The sequence below is a fragment of the Cryptomeria japonica genome, chromosome 8 (assembly GCF_030272615.1).
Source record: "Cryptomeria japonica chromosome 8, Sugi_1.0, whole genome shotgun sequence".
NCBI lineage: Eukaryota > Viridiplantae > Streptophyta > Pinopsida > Cupressales > Cupressaceae > Cryptomeria > Cryptomeria japonica.
Genome location: NC_081412.1, coordinates 123,319,625 through 123,340,160, shown reverse-complemented (window position 1 = coordinate 123,340,160; position 20,536 = coordinate 123,319,625). Strand labels below are relative to the sequence as shown.

Here is a 20,536-nt window from a genome sequence, read left to right as displayed (position 1 = left end):
AAAGTGAGAACAAGAACATGAAATTGGTCATCTATGATTTAATATGTACCAAGGGTACATTTAAAAAACATATGTTTCAGTAACCTCAAAACAAATGACAAATAACAGGGTCAAAGTAGTTTTTGAGCATAGAAAATCATGAACAAAGTATATTTGAAGGAATAAAAGTAAAATATTATACCTGTGATAGTTGTATATGCTCGAGCAGTGAATAATTGATGTTGTCAAAAGCCATTGGAAAGGGTTTGTAGTTTTTTTTTTGCATATTTCTCCATATTTTTTGTACTAGGTATTAATGTATATAGAGAAACTGAAAAGAAATGTTGAAGTGAACATTGAATATGTGTTCAAAGAATTACATGGCCACATAAAAAGAATCACATGTAAACTTTGTATGTTTGATAGGTATGCATACCTGCATTGTGCAGGAGAAAACTGCATTGAACGGTTGATTGACAACGAGTGAAGTGGACAAGCAATGTATTGTAACTGTCTTACAAAGAGGCAAGTTAGATAAAAGTGACATAAAGTAATGTTGGAGCATAAAAATTTGTTAATAAAGTATATTTGAAGCAATAAAAGTTACATATCATACCTGAGATAGCTGTTTATGTTGGAGCAGTGAGTGATGTGAATAGGCAATGTGTTGTAGTTGTGTTATACCTGATATAGCTTTAGACAATCATTGCAGCCTGTATAGATACGAACACTTGTGTGTAGTGCTCAATGCAGCATGGAGGATGTCTTAGAATGAATGCAATCTAAAATGAACAGTGAGGTCAAAAGAATTAGTACCAGGGATGATTAAGAATGCACATGTTTTGAAGAGATAAGACCATGTAAAACTGTAATTACCTTGTTGAAAGCAGAGGAATGTAACAAAGATGGTTATGGACCAGAGGATTTTAAGTTGAATAGATATTTGTTTGTGTAGAGAGCAACTGCAAATGAGTTTCCTCTTTCTTTCTAATGGTTGTATAAGCATTATTTTGCAGTTTGGAATACCTTTCAAAAGAGAATGGTGGTTCGATCTGTATCCCATCAATTGTCTTCACTCTTGAAATAGCTGTGAATGTGAGTCCTTGCTTTTCAGTATTACCTATGTCTATTGTAGCTTTGTCTAATGTAAGTCCTTGAGATTTGTGAATAGTGATGGCCCAGGACATTGTCAAAGGTACTTGTGTACGCCTGCCTCGTGTTATTGGCAAAATGGGTATGTCTTTTGGATGTGCTATATCCCATGGAGGTCCATTATAATCCTTGAATTGCACGACCACATATTTTGGCAAGTCTGGTGGTTTTGTATTGTTTTCATATACATTTTTTTTTATGAGACCAATAACTCCATTGACAAGGCCAACTTCAATCCATAAGTTAGCTATTAACATCACTTGCTAATTTATAGAAAGCAATACTTCTAATGGAAGTTGTTCGTTGTTGTCATATTCAGTGTTTGTTTGCTTACCAACTTTAGCTAAACTTAGAGCGACAGGCAAATTTAATTCTTTGAGCATTTTCCTATTATGCAACTGTGTAGATTCATTTGTTGCAAATAAATGGATTGATGAGTTGAAATCCTTCTTTTGTTGAATAGTTATTGTTGCATTTGTCTAGCGCATCAGAAACTGTCAATCATGTTGCAGTGCTTGAGCATTTCTTATGTTGTGAAGGACTATTCTGAATTGCTGCTATCTTATAGATGCACCTTGTTGCCAGAAAATAGTGTCCAATGTTACGACAGTAGTAAAAGAGTGCCATAAAATGAGGGTTGTAGAGTGAGATGCATATATAGGTTTATCCATTACAGGGGGGAGCTGAGCAAGATCACCTACAAGAATTATGGACACCCCACCAAAGCTTTCATGTTGACTGTCAGGGAATGCTTGGCGCAAACGACTATCTATCTTTAGTAGTAATTTTGGGCCTAAAAAGCTCATTTCATCTATCAGGATATATTTAATATGTTTCAACTATTCTTGTAATGTCATTAATGGCTGCCCTGTCAAAAGATGCATTTCTCTTATAGGTATGCGTAACCCTGCATGGATTGTTGTCGGTTGTATATTAAAAGCAGCAACACATGTTGGTGCCAAAACAAGCAATGGGTTTTGCTTCATAGCTGTAGATATGTTCAATTGTTTCCTAATGCAGTCTATTAAAAATGATTTACCAGTGCTTGCAGTGCCTTGAACAATCATTCGTAGAGGTGTTGTTGCAGATTATTTATTATGATGTTGTAGAACAATGTCAAGTGCAACTTTTTGTTTAGGCGATAGCTGAATTTTTTGTGTGTCCTGAGTTGAGATTTGCATGCTAGCATGTTGGAATTGTAGCTTGGTTGCAGCTATGAATTGAAGAGCGATACAATCTAATTGATCCTCCATAACAGTTGCACCCCACAAGTAGTTAATATCGTAATCACGATGGCCTAGCATTTGTAGATCATTCTGGGCAAAGTTATTTGTAGCTCCCATTCGTGATAGTAATTCCCACTCGTATAGATTTGTATCATCTTCATTTTGAGAACCATTATTGTCACTGACATCTTCATTTGGAGGGCTGCTATCATCTATAATTTGTTGGTTGTGAAGACGGTTGTAATTAGTCTTTTTAAAGTTTTTCCAATTTGTTATAATTTGTTCTTTTGAAGTTCCTATCTCAATTGGGATGTCACGAAACGGTTTGTACAGTAGCAGTTCAGACCAACAGAAAACCTCAAACTCATCGGTATCTTCATCTAGAGGTTCTTTAAACTGAGGATATACAGTCACAATTGCTTTTTTATCCCTGATTTGCCATTTTGTTTTTTTTGCGTTGAGAATTATATGAGAACCCTTGTGCTGATTGTAACATACTTGTTGCACTTAATTCAAAAGGGCGCTGCATATAAGCATGGATATAAGTTGTGGAAAGGTCAGTTCCATTATTCGATTTTATAACACGGTGCAGTATTTTTCTACCAACATTTAGAGAGACAAACTGTTGGCTACAACTTACAAGAGGCAATTTCTGTAACATATGGAAAGTTTCTTGTGCACTGATATCACGGTCTGCTACTATGCCCATCATAAATTTCTGATATGTTAGTAAGATGCTATCTTCAGATTTAGTTGTATTCACTATCATTTTCAACATTTCAATATAGGATTGTGATTTGTTTTCTGATTTGGAAGCATACTTTGAAATGTATTGGAGGACAACTTTTTTTGAAGTGATTGGTTGACAATCAATATTAGCTCTCCATAATGAAAGCATCCAAGGATTATGAATATTCAAACGATCATCATTCCTTGCAAGTTTATAGCATGGGTTGTTGTCATTGTCAACTGTCAATGTAGACATCTCTTGTAGAACACATGGAGCTTTGTAACGACATTCAAGTGTGGGACCTTTTTTCTTGAGGCATGTATGTTTTGTGCATTTTGTGTGCCTCTGTAAAGTATTAAGTAATGCGTCATAATACAATGTAGGGTCTATGGAGAATATTTTTTTGTATCAGCTAGACATGGATCATCCAATGCAGTGTAGTGCATTGCATTCATGCGGTCTGCTGCGCTGCGAGGATTCCAAGCAGAAACATATTTGTCGAAGAAAGCTTTTGCCATTTGGACCTGATTATCATCTGTCCAATCAATGGTTTCCATATTTGGCGCTCCAGGGAGCCATAAGAAGCCATGAATATGTCATGAGCCATGATGTTGCCATTCATACCTATACCAATGATCTTTTGCTTGGAACAACTTTTGAATAACTTCTTCACAAAATATGGTAAATCTATTGTGAAGGTACAATACTGTTATATGTGGATTGCAGATCACATGGTCTATAAGTTGTTTTCTTGTAAACTGTGTGTTTTGGCCATCATTTCCAAAGAAAAGCCTATGCAAATCAGGCCATTTAGTATCAACTGAGCTCAATGTAAAGAACAATGTTTGGGTCCCCAATTGGAAGATCATTGTAGTAAGCTCTTTTCTAGATTTACTCCAATATGCACGAGTGCCTCGAAGTGTTGCACCAAATCGCAACAATTGATTTGGCAACTGATCATCAGGAGTGTTTTGCAAGCGTTCATGCAGTGCTTGCATAGTGGGTGGGAGAGGCTCTCCCAAATTAGTTCTAAAGAAGATAGCTACAGATTGTTGCGCACGATGTCTCATAATTAGATTGTAAATATAATATCAAAATCTGACATGCTGTCCAAATCTTTGATCAGCATATCTCATTAAGTGGAGAGCATATTCATGTAAATGAACATGTTTGATACGTGGCTGAAGTGGAAGTGCAACTCCAGATGGGAAAAGCGTTGGGAATGCCATGCTTAACAAGCCTATCATATTATATTCATTTATCGGAGACAAGTTTATTTAAGGCCAAGGGACATTATTATCAGTATCAGCATCTAACTGCAAGGTTCTCTTAATTGTATCTAGTTCACGGGTTGGAGCAGGTAGTTTTGGAATAAAAGATGATGAACTTTCTGCATCATATTCATTGCAATCATCAAGAAGGTCTTTCGTTGGTGGAATAGCTGTCACATCAGTATCTTCTTCTAAAGAGTGCAGCATATTTGATATATCTGTTTTAGTATCAGGAAGCAAGTTGACAGCATCAAAGTCTATGACAACATCATTATAGTACCAGTCATGTTGAATTTTATAGATCAATGCATCCATAACATGGAATTTATTTACATAACAATCATATTTTTTGCCTTGTATATTACTTCGATGGACAATAAGAACTTCAAGGTCTTTTGGTTTTCGTGGCAAAAGCTTTGCAATTTCTGAAATATCTTGGGGAAAACTTATAGTGTGACCAGTGTATTTGTATTGGCCACCTCTTGCATGTCTGACTTGCAAAACAGGAGCAACCCTAGCTATAAGCATCTCCTCTACTTGGGTAAGTTTTTTTAACACATCGGGTTGCTTGCCTAGGTCCAAGTTATTTGCCAAAGAGAAACGATGAACACCACTTTCAGAAAAGCATCTAGAACAGACAATATGTTGTTGGTTCTTGCGTATTACCATTCCAATATATCTTTCCTTACAAATACTACATGTTTGAAGCATGGACAATGAATCAATGTGATGGCGGAAGGATTGCAATGTTTGAATGTACTCTATAGAAGAGAAACAATTTGTTGTGCATTAATGTGTTGTTGTAGTCTGCAATATTGCCTGATGGTATAGAGGTTGCATGTTTTGTGTTGCATGTTTTTGTTGTAGTTTGCAACTATTCAAGGAAGGTTCTTGTATTTGTTGCGAAACAATGTTGGTTGGGTCACATGATAAAGGAAGGTTCTGATCCAGAATAAGTGAATCTGAATCTATCATCTGTGGGGTTTTGCATGGTGCAGGCACATGCAAAAGCATTTTGTGGTTCATTCGCTCCAGGCGACGCTTTTTATATATTTCTTCTCTATGTTCTGCATAATAGCGACAATTTCGTTCTCTCTTTTTCGCTTTCCTAAGATTGCATTCTTGGGTTGTGGTCTGCATTAATATTTTAGATAATTTAAATGAACAGAGCATATTAGATTTTGACTGTGCAAGAAACAACTATTAAAAACAATGTTTGAAACTTGTGTTTGATGCAATCTTTGAATTGCATGTGTTAAATACTTTTGCACAAAATTTAAGAACATACCCATACATATAACTATACATGTATTGATACATGCATGCACATAAAAGAATATGGATAGTCACAAGTTTACTTACAATATGTAGGCACACAACTTTCAAGATATAGAACGTTGAGCATGTGCATATATATCCACCGTGACTACCTTCCTTTCTATGTACATGCATGTATGTGCATATGTGGTTGTATGAATGGGAGTTTGTAGCTGGACAGGACCATATGTATGCATATGTATTCCATGCATGGAAGTTTGTAGCTATCTAAAACTATATGTATGCATGTGTGTGTATGCATTTTTTAAAATGTATATAGGAATTTATATGATATACACATACATGTGTATGTATTTCTACACAGGAGCACAAACCCATGCATATAATCATTTATGCATTGGGACATGCATGCACATAAAAAATATGTTACACACAGATTTACTTATATATGTAGATACACAACTTTCAAGATATATAAGGTTGTGCATGTGCATATATATCTGTTGTGAATGTTTGCCTTTGCATGTACATGTATACAAGTGCATATGTGGTTGTATGTATGCAAGTTTGCAGCTGTGCAGGACCATATGTATGCATGTATGTGTATGGAAATATATGTAAATGTATATAGCAATTTATATGTATCTTTGTATATCGTGATACATAGATGGAGATGTAAATGTTTATGCATACTAGTAAATGCTTGAGAGAACATATAAGGCAACATACATTTGCATAAACCTAATGAATACAAAGAAAGTATATGAAAGTTGTTGTTTTCAAAAGAGGAAAAGGGTGGCGAATCTAAGTTTTAACTGTATGTCAATTGGCAAGCATGCTCAAAATTATAATTTCAATTTACAATTCAACAATAATGAGAAGCAGAAGTGTGTTGGACCAAGCATTAGAACATATCTAAAAGGATTGAAAACAGTACAATAAAAAAAAGAGACAGGTCAACTAAATGCTTTGAATATTTAATAACAGTAAACATAAACAACATCATACAAGTCATTGACATTGCAGATTATAATTTCAATTGGACAGATGTAGTGCGGTGGAGTAGCATAATTTAGAAATTATGATTTGGAGGCGAAGGAATTTGTTAAAACAACATAGATTGAAGCTATTGGTTCTTGTTTCAATATTTGCACGAATGTCCATTCTGTATGGTTTCTTTCTTATTATGTTTTTACAGCATAGTATAAATACAGATATACAAATCAAGAATATCTAGAAAACATGGATGTTCAACAATAGCATAACATTAAAAGGTACAAAAGGATATAAAAGAAAAGATGCAAAGAAGCAAAATTGCATTCGATATATTTTAGAAGCATGGAAGCATTGTAGAACAAAACAACAATTGGTTTGACTAGGTAAGATGAATAATTCTAGCAAACATAAACAACTTTAAGTAGAAGTAACTATTGGAGAATTTTAGATCAAAACCAATGTCGAAAACCAAAAGTTTTGGACAGCCCAAAAAAACATGAGTTTAGATAACACTGATATACGCAACCATCAATAATTCAGTTCTATTTGCTGATTACCAACAAAAACTACTAACAAGCTATCTATTCTATAAAGGTTAAAAGGCTTATGAAAACCATCACTATCTAATTAGTCAGGAACACTGTAGTTGTGCTCATCTGAGCAATCTCTGCAAGCAGAAGAGTACATTCAGCCTAGAAATTGATATTCGTGACTTTGGTAATTGTTGCTTTGAGCCTGGGCTCTGAATTGTACATGTCTATTGTAATAGAAAGTGTGAAAACAAAGCTAGATAAAAGGACACCCTTGATAATAGTCTGAGGTGTTCTCTTTGTAGTTAAATCGTACTGCAGCATGTAAAGGTCCTTGGCAGATATTTGCAGCAAATTTGTGCCAACCTCATCAAAGGCAGTAGCCCAAAGAGTGCCTGTATGATCTTGGAGCTTCATCTGCAATAAGTATTTGTAATTGCATTCTGGCACATGAGTTTGGCATCATGAACAAAACCATACATTATCATTTTGCTGGACACATTTCTTTTTACACTCTTTGCCATTAATTTTCAAAGGGCAGGCTGGATAGCAAAAAGAATCAGTTTTAATGATTCTCACAGTAGCCCTGAAACTATTTCAGAGAGAACACTTGTACGTTCTAAAACAGCTGTGATTGTCATCCTGTTGTATTGTGAGTTAAGTTGTCCAGCAACACAAGACAGTGTTAAAAGGTCATCTGGAATCTTTCCTCTTGATATAAGTGTCTCTGTTTCAGGGATAGAAGGGTTTATAGCTAGAGTTGTTGCAGTGGTTGTGTTAATAACCTTTCCATTGAAATAACCAACCCGGGCATTTTTGACTGCAAGGACAACAGTTGTTTGGGTTGCATGCATGTTCTTCAAATCTTCACCCACCCCTTGCCATGTTGCTCCCCATAAGTTAACATCGATAGTAAAAGTTGAGATATCATTTATTTTGACAATTCTCTTTGTTACTTCGCTGCCATCTTTTCTGCGAATTAATGAGGGTTCTCCAACAACAACTACAATACCAATAACATCAACTAAAATGTTGTTGGTGAAGTATGTAATTTCATTAATCGGTGTGAAACGCGAATTATTTCCTTGGCTAGCAACAATAGCATCACAACGCTTCAATACCGAATTGCTATCCAAAGTTATCTCAAGATGACTGTTAAGCTTGTTCCATTTTGTGTTAGCTTCTTTAATGCAACCTTTTGATACAGTATAATATGTTCCTGCTTCAACCCTATGATAATGCATCTCTGCTACATCGCCAAAGCAAGTTATTCTAATTTCAGTGCCTTCATCATCTATCATGTCAAAATTAAACACTTGGCCAGTGGACTTTGGTGTACTATATTGATGCATCTTCCTCTTGTTTGTCACATGCCCCTTAATCGTCCAATTATTTTGATAGGGGTTCAAGGCTTAATCGAGCTGATATTAACAGAAGATTCACGCTACACAGGTGGGAGGTGTATTCCAAATTTAAGGGAACGTTTGGTTGTGGCAGGTGTGTCCTGACCCAACATTTGTTGTTCTTGCTCTTTAAACAGATATCTAGGTTTTCCAAGCAATGGAGAATTTGTAAATTTGACGGCAAGGCTGAATATTACTATAGTCCTGTAAAACGAAGAAAGCAAGAGGTTGAATAATCTGGATAGTGTGCAAAGGGAGATTTCAAAAGCCAAGGAGAAACCATCAGAACATATAGAGGGCCCTACCTTGAGTTCCAAATATTTCTAAAATCATAAGTTGTCAGTGATAGGATAGAGCCTATCTTTAATGTCTCTGAAAGCAGCAAATCATTGTACTTAGGTGGGAGGATCGCCAATTGCATGTGCATGGCATCAGACAAAACAACCCTATATCGGGCACTGTCATCTTCTTCGGCTGTTAATTTTTCAAAAGACAAAAGCTGAAGCACTGGAGAGGGGACATCATCCCCAGCGTTGATGCACAAGATTGCATGCGGGGTCAATTGTAGTTGTGGTTGCACTTCCTACAAGGATAGTAGAAGAAAACCAAATAGATACACAAGGTTATGTACATTAGTATGCATAGGCATGGGTACGACAACCTTCTTTTTTTTTTTGGAGCTTCCAATTTGTATTACTATCTATGTGTGCATTTCTTTATAGTTGTTGTTTTGTGTGCATGGACAGACTATAGATTGATGTATTCACTCATGCAAATGTGCAAGGACAATGCTAAGAACACCTCTATCAATTTATTTATATATATATAAACACATTTTTTTTAAAAAACTTGAAACAGTGACATATGTTGATATATGAACTTACATTGATGGATGACAATGCTTCGCAAAAGAAAAGAACAAATAGAGATATAATGATTGTAGTTAAGATGAATATGAGAAGACATATGAACGAATAAGCTCACCAAAGTTTCTGTAGAAGGCTATTCTGAGCCATCAGGAGAGGTTGTCGCGGATGACATTGTGGAAACTATTCTCTAGAGATGAGGAATGGGGCTTTGTACGGTGAAATAGAAAGTCTATGTCACAACAATAAACATAAGCGATCATATTTTAATGACAAGCACAATTCATATTACACTTGAGGACAAGAGAAGACAACACCCAAAAAAAAAGCACAATAGAAGTTTTGGCTATACCAATTTGGATCAGCAACACACACGAATGCATACATGTAGAAGACAGCATTTGTACATACATATACAACCACAAGTAAAAAAAATGGATATAGACATTGCACATGTGGAAACCTTTGAAAATACATAGATATCAATATAGATGCACACATACATATTATACATATATATTGCCTTAGCGTGGAGATGGTCTGTTAATGAAGCAGCTGGGGAGGATTCAAAAGACTGAACGCATATATGGTTTGTTAAATCATTCATTTGTATTATATGAAATTCTAAAGTGTATGAGTTTGAACCCTCTCGATATGTGTCTAACATAGAGATCCCAAACCAAAGCTTCAGTCCAACCAACATACCCAATTCAAATTAACAAAATAACAATCCTCCCAAATTGAATGACATGGGCACCAAATCCATAACAAAACCAAAATGAAACAAGTGTTGAAATGCAGTTGGAGTTCCCAAAAGTATATGCCTACCAGGCAGAACAAGGAATGCAGCAGAATTATGAATAGTATTTATTTATTAAAAATGTTGGAAGAAACATCATGCTAATACGATAAACTGAGGCACCCAAAAGAATGCAGCAATGGTCTTTGATAATCAATAGTTGGAATACAATCTTCGAACTATTTGACTTGAACATGTATGTCGAAAGCAAGAGGGAAAGCCAAAAATGAACATTGCAATCTTGAAGAGGTCACAAGACATAGGAAATTTTTCCCTTTGGGCAGCCAATTCTCAGGTTGTTTGTTATGGAGATAAAGAATTGCAACTTTAGGCTAATAAATCGTAAGAAGAATCCACAGCAAAGTGTACATATTTTTCTATACATATGTATATATACACAAAGGAAAGCAAGATTTTATTCTCCAAGCACTAATATCTAATAAATCGTAAGAAGAATCCACAGCAAAGTGTACATAACTCCAACTTTCCTTTTTTCTCTGAGATACTAGGCAAACACTACCCCTTATTAATGAAGAGACATGGCACGCTGTGAAAGTAGTCTCCTTTTGTTGTAGCTAGTTGGAGGCCATTTCCTATGTTATCAAATTGAATTGACATAGCTAAGCATCTTTGTCATCTTACTCATACGTATGGCCAACAGTATGTTACTAGTCAGTGCACATAAACAAATTGAATGATCTTTTCATTATTTATGTTCACAAAAGGACACATTCAGAAATTAACATATTCACAAATCCATTGAGGTCTATCCGAATTAGTCTTGCATAAACACAACCCATCACACCAACTACATAGGACTTCCAGATAAGGTTTGCTAACTCACCTCAGTAAAGAGAATTTCAGAAAACTGTCACAAATCCTTTAGAATTCAACATAATAGGTCTGAAAATGAATGATCAAGGATAAAGACACCCTAGGCTTGCCAACTCCTCATCTATACAAACAAATTACAACTTTTTGCATAATCCAAAGGCAGAATGCTTATCAAAAGACGGCGTTGAATTCATTTCAAGATGAGCAATTGACAATCCTACTGGCAAAATTGGACACTACTCGAGAAAACTATCACAATTACTTTAGAACGCAGGAGAATGAACTGATAATGAATGAACACGCATATATCCAATTCCACACATGCAAAGCCAAGCCAACAAAGCCAAAACCCAATTGGACTATGGGCACTAAAGTTACTCGCAAAATATGCAGTTGTTGTTCGTAGAACACAAGCCTTACTGGCAGAGAATTCATATAGTTTTACTATTGTCACTTCCCCTCCCACTAAACTTGTCAACAATACTATTATTTGAAGGTTGTGGATGAGAAAAGTGAAGGGGAATATGTCCAATGCGACTAGTATTGTTCTCATTTGGTTTCATTTTGCATTGAAATCTCTTGTAGCTGGAAGGCATACTCTAAATTCCATAGCACATCTCCCATTGCAGGCTTATCAATACCCTGCTTTGTCAAGCACTTTTTTGTTGTTTCTCCAAACTTTTATAATGCCAACAGCCCTGAGAAGGGAGAGTTCAAGGCTGTAAAAATCGAAAAAATTCAAGCTTTCAAAGGGGGACAAGCCTAAGGAATCTCAGATCCGACTAATACTTGTCGAGGAAGAGGATGCGAACAACAATACAGATGCAGAGGCATCCTTTGGATGCCTAAATTTGATAGTCTGACTTTTTTTTTTTAAATATAAAAAAATTTAGACTACATTTATAGATAACTATAATCAATTACAATATCTGAACTTTGTCGTGAAAAAAACCGCAAAATTAGGGGAAAAAAAAACCATGCCTAAATTTGATAGTCTGACTTTTTTTTTTTAAATAAAAAAAAATTTAGACTACATTTATAGATAACTATAATCAATTACAATATTTGAACTTTGTCGCGAAAAAAACCACAAAATTAGGGGAAAAAAAACCCAAAATCTCACGAAATATGCATTCATACAGCTATACGACTATCAAAGTTCAGCTTGCTAATTCCTCAACTCTATCAGCACAAGGAAATTTCTATAAAACAAGAAATTAGCTATTTATTTCAATTTTCTCTCTCTGGTTGCATTTTGTGAAATACCTCATTGGGAGATCAGCCTATTGTTTTATAGTCTGTGTTTTTTCAACCAGTCATTTTGTCAACTATTTGGGCACCCATCGTTTTTGCAGCCCTGCTCAACATTCACAGCAACAAAATGAAACCCAAACTCTCACGAAATATGCATTCATACAGCCACTAAGACATAGAATTTGCTCTTCCCTGTTTTGAATCCAGTCCTTTTGAGGATTTCTTCTTTACCAGCAACTTCTTTAGCAGCAAAAACAAATAGCTCGCCCAAATAGAGTCCTCTTTCTTTTCATTTCCCTTCAAACCCAAGGAAAGCAACCTGGCTATGGAGATGTGGACAAGGAAACGTATTTGCAGGCAAAGAGCCAGAAACCAATGTTTTATTCTGAAAAATGCTTTGGGTAAACCCTAATCACTTCCAGCAACAACAGCGCCAAAAAAAATCACTCCCAAAATATGATTCCCAAATCTGAATGCATACAACTTGCATTTCATTTGAATGCATACAACCTGGAGTCTGTATTTTTAGTCCCTTTAGTGCCCACCAAACCAAACACGAACATATTAAAGAACATTAACTATCCTCTGCATACGGTGCAACCGCCTTTTTTCTCGGAACCGCCTTCTTTTCCGATTATTTTTTCCGGATGGCTGACACTTTCCCAGCAAACAAAACCTCATACTAAAAGCCTATCGGCTTAATAAATATATTATCTTTTTGCATATCAGATATACAAATACCTAAATATCGACATCTTCTTTTACTTCAAAATTCGACTAAAATATATTTCACCCAATTAAAATAAGAAAAAATAAATTCTCTATTAAAAAATAACCTATGTATTTTTCGAGCATTGCCCTAAAATGACAAAGTGTGATTGATTGAAAATATGTATAGTTCCATAAATTTAATTAAAATTATGTAAAATATGATTGAGAGAGAGCATTTTAACTTGAGCAAATACTTCTATTTTATTTGGGGCCACATGTCTATTTCCTTACTTAGGCATTAAATACCCTTAAATTTTACGTGGGACCCACTCTATTTGTACAATGTAACGGCATGTAAATTTTAAAGAAAAAACCATGATTTGGCTAAAATGTTTAAAAGATGCTCTCCCGTACAACTCACTCAAATAATCTTGTGACTACACGTGTGGAGTGTACGTACGGAATATTTATAACAGGAATGTCCTCTATTTAAAAAAAAAAATTTAATATTAATAAAAAATTCAAAAACTCTTTTATATTGACTAAAGCTTAAATAAAAATTACATAAGGAAAGGGTCTAAACAATTTTGTTCTAAATTATCTTACATACTAATTTATATATCCGAGTGGTACATGTTTCTGTGTATTAAAGATACAAATAGAATGTGTGATCGATTTTTTTATCAACATTTTGGATCATGCTCCATGATCCATCATGAGGATGAGAAATCTTAAAAAGAGTTAATTCAGACATTTCATGCATTAAATAAATACAATGAATAAGTTGGTGTTATTTTTGTCTCACACACACAGATATATATATATATATATATATATATATATATATATATATATATATATATATGTACATACATATATATATATATGTACATACATATACATATACATATATGCATATATATGTTTGTATGTGTATACATGTATATGTATATGTATATGTATATGTATATGTATATGTATATGTATATATGTATATATGTATATGTACACACACACACATGTATATGTATGTATGTATTAAGTTCAATTATGATGAATAAATGTTTGTCTAGATGTTACAAATCTATTGTCGTTGTTTTAGATTTGTTTCTTTTATTCTTGTTTGAGAATATAATTATGTATCACTTGAGGTTAGATCTATGACTACAAAGTTGATCTCTTGAACTAAGGAATTGATCTTCTACACACAAGTGATCTTGTAACTCGCGAGAATGATCTAGCATTACATAGGTTGTTGTAACTTAAATCAACCTATGATGTCTAAGTGCTTGTAAGTACTAGACATACTTGTAAGTACCTTTGAGAATTAGTTTTATTGTTATGGCCAATTTTTCTTAGTCAAACACCTAGACAAGCCGACTTTACATCTTTAAGTGCAAATTCAAAGATAACAAGCATGCAATAAACCTATAATGATGTGCTCTAATAAATTCATGGTTTTGCTATGATGCTCTCATGAATATCCTATTAACCAAACCCTCACGTGCTCCTTTTGATAATTCCTAAGCAATTTTAAATGAACGAGAGAATACCTTTAAATAGAACATCCAAGTCCATAAATTAACAAAATATGCATTAGATTAACTCAAAATAATTAGTACAATGATCAATAACAAATAAATTTAACTTTTGTGAACTTTAGAAAATAAGAGGTCAAATATATGAATGTAGTATTAACCTAGATCAAATATTATGTAAATGCAATAATTAGATAAGTAGCAAATTCTATGTAAATTCAACTCATATCCCAATCCCTATTGTTATTTATCACAAAAGATTCATTCTTGATTCCCAAACTCAACTCGTATCCCAATCCGTATTTTTATTAGCCTAGGTCACAATGCTCTACCAAGAACTACTTGATAGATCACTATCTATATGCATTCTTATTCACATAATTTTATTGATTCTCTACTATCTACAAAGATGCTCAAGTACTTTATCTTTCAAGATGGTGTACAAATCCATAAGGTGACTAATGTCTAAGGAAAATAGAGGGCATAATTGGATTTCAAAGTGGACACAATTATAGACAATTATATATTTCATAATGGATAAAGCAACATTTTTTTGTTGAAAAAGTCAATAACACGAGTTTTATAATTCCATTTTGGAGCCAATTTAATCACGTCCTAAACTAATACCATAAGCTATTTGATGTTGAAAAATATTGTAACTTGGAAATTTGTTGCACTATAATTCAATGGGCAACTCATGTCATTTTTAGCCAACCCTCTCTATACTTGTTGAGAAGTGAGCAATGAATGAGGAGAAAATTATTTTGAGTGCTATTATAGTTATTCATACATGGAAGTTTTGCTTGGAGAATTGATAAAAGGTTACATTAAAAATGGTTTGTTGCAAAAATATACTTTTTCAAACATGCCAATAAGAATTTATTGTTAGCGTGTCAAATAAACCTTTTAATTTCTCTAGCTAAATCATTAAATGCATGTTTTTTCTCAAAATATATGGATTGGAGGAGAAGCACTCTTTTATTTGACTATTTGGGTGTGAGGTTTGTATTTTATTGAATGATAGTTGTATGACTTTACTCAAATTTGCTTGTTAGAATCATTTCTTTTGTAACTCATGAATGAACTAAATTTACTATATATTTTAATTCAAATATTTTGACATTTATCATAATTGTCACATTGAAAAATAGCTCAATAAAAAATTATTTTGGTCTTGTATTTTTTATTAAATTTGAATTTTTGCTAACAATATTTACATGAATGATTAGATATTTTTATAGTTATTAATCTATCTTGGGTGTAGATTACAGATGTTGTGTATCAAATACCTCAATCTCAAAACTATTAAAGTTTGTTTTACAATGTGTTGGGAATAAATAAAACAATAAAAAAATAAAAAAATATTTTAAATGTTTTTTTAGTTTTTTCTTGTTTGTTGGTACCTATTTGCAAGACAATAAGATGATATTGAGAATTTTAGAAATATTTTATATTACTTTTTTTTCCCAAGTCTTTCTACCTATGCTCTTTCCCCATGCCTTCAGGCAATCTTGGAAATTAGAAACAACTTATATTCTTTATTTTTTCTTCTTTTAGAAGATATTAGGTGGATTTTATCATCAAATGTCAACCAGATTCCATGTGTTCTAGTAGGGTATATAGATTTAGGTACTAAGAATTGAAAGACTCTACCTATACGGAAGAAATTTTTATTTTTGTTATAAATTTACTCTAGAGTACAAAGTGAAGTGAGAAAGGATTTGATCCCAATCAATGCCTTTGACAAGCTCCGTAATTTCACAAACTTGGGCCTCAAATACCTTTGACTATATAGAGTAATTCTTTAGTTAAACATATATTAGACTAGCTTAGAGAACCTTTTAGTTTTTTGGTCCTTGTGATGCACTAGTAAATGGCTAGGCTTGAAAAGTTACCATCACATACCTTTAGAAATGAAAGAGTGGAATATAGTTACAATCTTAATTCTCTATAATTAGTTTTCTAATATATCCAACCAACATTATTTATTACCAACATCAATGAGTCGCAATTCAAATACTCCACTTAACTAGATAGATTATTTATGTGTCTATCTTCCATCCCCATATGTGAAACTAGTGCAAAACTGGACTAAAATAATAATTATGCCTCTAACAAGACTTTAGTCTATAAAAAATAAAAAATTAAACTTGAAAAATCCTTTTAACCTAAATCCATTTCATCTATAAGCATATTTTGACTAAGTTCAACCTAAAAACTTCAAGCCACCCATTGTCACAAGAGGTTTCAATTTCACACCCTATTAATCCAAACTCCTTGCACGGGGAGTCCTCTTGTGTATATTAACTTGATAATCTAGGTGGGTGCATTAGTGATAACAATAGCTTTGTCAGTCATAATGAGTATGATAATGAGAAAAAGGATTTGTTAAAAAATGAATAAGGTCATGCCTAGATAGGTCAATTTTTATTTTAACACAAGGACAAAATCCTATTATAGCTTACAAAAATAATATTAAAGCTTCACATTGGTTACAACCTTCAAAAACTTGAACAAAGTCAAAATGCAAGAGCCTTCAAACATAGAGTATGTCCCTGTAATGATGGAAAATTAGGGTTAGGATTAAATTAAGATAATAAAACCACTAACGAGCATGATTAACCATTACATTAAGGAGGAGCAGACTCTAATAGATCTTGTTTGGTGTGGAGCTTGATTAGTCTCCAAGTGGGAGATTGTTGGTATGTGGCGACTGATAATGCAAATATTGTACACTCGTAATGTATCCTTCCTCAGAAAGAAAAGTTGACGTTTTTTACTTTTTGAAAAAATCGACATTGGAAAAAGCCCTAAAAAGTCGGCTTTGTAGGTTGCCCTAAAAATTGCATGTTATAAGCGGCTTGAATGAAAAGGGAATTGTAATGGTGTTGTATTGTTTTACTGGATAATAAGAAAAGATTGTATGACTGTGTTCTATGGATGTAGCCCACCTTGGGTGAATTACGTTAAATCTTTGTGTTATTTGTGTTGTGTATGATTCTTCATCTTTTGTGTATTCAATTAATGAGAAGCATAATCATAAGAGGGTCATTTTGTTGTTGAACTTCTGAGGAAAGTAACTCATGTTGGTAAAAGATGATTTACAAAATTGTCGCATACATACAATCAAACCCAGTTGCTACATGATTTGGCCTCGTAGAAGATGGAACTACTACACTTTGTAAGGCCTCTTGGAGCATTTTGTGGTATGTAAGTAAAATTTGTACCATCCATAATGAGATCTTAGCTAAAGTATCACAAAACGTCTCAACAAGATCATACTCTTTACCAACATGTTGAGAAGGAGATGTGTGAGAAATCACATGACAATAAGATTGATGCAACAAATATTGATTATTATTCTGAGTTATTTATTTTGCAAAGTTTAAGATTAACTAGGGCAAGATTATTTTTAATACCTTGAACAATTATCATTGGTTTATCTTGTGGTTAGGGGTTTCAGATTCCTCTAATAGTAATAATAGGTTTAGTTTGGGGTTTGGGAACATCTTGGTGAAGATGAACAATAATAGGTTGTTTCACAGGTTCATTTGTATGACTGGAAATATAAATTGTATTGACTAGACTTTGATTAGAATCTTTATTCCCTAATATTTAATCTCTAGAAGAGAGAGCATTGAGAAAGGTGCTAGGGATATCATTCTCTTGCACCAAATTGTCCTCATGAGAATGAGTAAGTTTAGTTGAGGGATAAGAATGAACCTTGTAAAAGAAGAAGAAAGGTGATGACAAGATGCATATGTTGATTAAGGGTAGATGAAAGTTATTTTAATGTTTGGGTTTCTAATCTAAAAGAAAAAGGAAAAACTTTTAAATTAAGATCTTTATGTTTTCTATACAACATATATAACATATGCAACATATATAGTATTAATGTCCAATCAATAAATCAATGTAACTATCTAATCTATTTATCAATAAATCAGATCTATGCAATTAAATGTAAATGCGATTCCAATGGATAAAAATAGTTGCAAGTGTAGGCTAATCTGTTCTCACCAAAATGTACTATAGGAAAAGTGATCCTAGACTAACATGTTCTTAAACCAAGATCAATTCCTCTCCCATACAACATTAGAGATGTGAGTGGGATTGACTTGTTGTCCACGAGGAAGAGCCATGCTATCTTGAACTCACACTTCTGCTAATTGCATTTGATTGGGATTGGTTGAATATGTGTGCAATGAACTAGGCTAAAGAAGACTAAATTGAACAAGATTGATAGAATATATAAAATAATAGAAAAAAAATGCACAAGGAAGTTACATATATAAAAATGAAATACAAAGAGGAACTTCAAACTGAAAATTGAAGTTGACAGTGTAAGAAGGAAGTGTTAGGCACCCATGTTCGAAGGTTGTGGACACTTGATGGATGAAAAAATAATCATGAGCTCTGCAATCTGCACACTTGTCTTTTGAAAAATTGGGTCAAATTAGCAAGACAAGAGTGTTGGGTGCCATAATCCTAGGATTTTTGTCTGTTCAAAATCGCAAATTGTTCATCACTATCTCCTCTATCCATTTGTATAATTGTCCCAATCACAATCTTTGAATCTGAACTTGCACACATGAAAAGAGGAAAAAAGGTTGTGTTTTATAGGGGATTTCTTAAGTCAAACCTTACTTTGGTGTTCCCACCTCCATAACAAAAATTAATGATAATTAAAAATTCCATGTGCTCCCTTGGGAGTAAAGGCAAATTAATGACATAAATTGAAATGATTATTGTAGGCATGAAACCCTAGCTTGAATCTCATGTAAAGTAGCCTTGAATTTATTTCATGAAGTCTTGCAAAATGTTAATACAATATCATAATAATGATGAATCACAAACAATGAATAATACTTGATAGTATATTGTTGTATGATTGATAATGCCCTCAAATTCTTCACTTGATTGATCTTGATTGCTTAGGATTGGAGAGAGAGAGAGGGGGTTGGCAAGAGTGAGAAAGAGAAAGAGAGAGGGGGGTTAGAGGGAGGGAGTGAGTGATAGAAAGAGATGTGAGAAAAGAGTGGAGAGAGAGAGATGTTTTGTTTTATGAAACGTCATATTTCATATTCCACAAAATGTGCTCACGTTATGTGGAACATGAAACGCACTCACATTTTGTGAAATTTCTCTCCTTTTTTGCTTTATAAATAGGTTTGGCTAATGAGCCTAAAGGCTTGGACTGTATGTTTGCCTCCATTTGAATATTTCTATCTTACAGACATATATGTTCATTTTTCTTTAAACTTTTGAACTACTTGTCAAAATTTGAAAAAAAAATTTGAAAAAAATATAAGATTGTTCTACACTTCATTCTTTACACATTGGAAAAAAAATTGCACTTTCAATTAGTTTGATGTAAATTATGTAACATTCACACTCAATGATGTGATTTTTAGGATGCATCCACTTAGAAAAATCATTAAAAAAATACTCAATAAAAAATTACAAAAGTATACAACTTCTAGTGGTCACTGTTAATTATATTTCTACCAATTGGGGTTTTTCAAAATATTAAATGCAATTATAAAAAAAACAAGCATGCACACCAAACACTAGGTTATGTTTTATTGGAAAACATGAACACTTTTGTGTGGGTGAAATATTTGATCCTCTTAATCTTATATATTTTTGAAAATCTTTAGTAGTTTAGAAACTAGATTTAGAGTACTATAATTCTTTTTCTTTTGGTATTTTCAAATTTTGAGTGCATGAATCTCAAATTACTCCTTCAAGTTCATATTTAGTTGATTTTAGAAAAAAAAGTGGTTGCTTTTACGCCCTTTTTGTATACAATCATAGTGCACATACCCAACAACTCTCCTCTATTCAAGTTTTCATCATTTCCTCCATCACCAAACTAACCTTAGAACACTATCTATCAAGGACGATGTTGCATAGCTTATATTTAGGTGGAAAAATGAGGAACCAACAATAATTGCATCTTTGAACAT

General features: G+C 33.5%; 1 protein-coding gene across 1 annotated transcript; it reads right to left on the bottom strand.

The window, feature by feature from the left end:
• Positions 1–7,737: 7,737 nt before the first annotated feature.
• On the bottom strand, positions 7,738–8,463 carry LOC131041596 (replication protein A 70 kDa DNA-binding subunit A-like). The gene has a single exon (XM_057974731.2). The coding sequence runs from the start codon at positions 8,461–8,463 to the stop codon at positions 7,738–7,740; it is 726 nt and encodes a 241-aa protein (XP_057830714.2).
• Between the last annotated feature and the right edge of the window lie 12,073 nt (positions 8,464–20,536).

What these genes read in the sequence shown, in the direction of transcription:
- LOC131041596 (XM_057974731.2), bottom strand. Translation starts at nt 8,463, where the DNA reads ATGATAGATGATGAAGGCACTGAAATTAGAATAACTTGCTTTGGCGAT.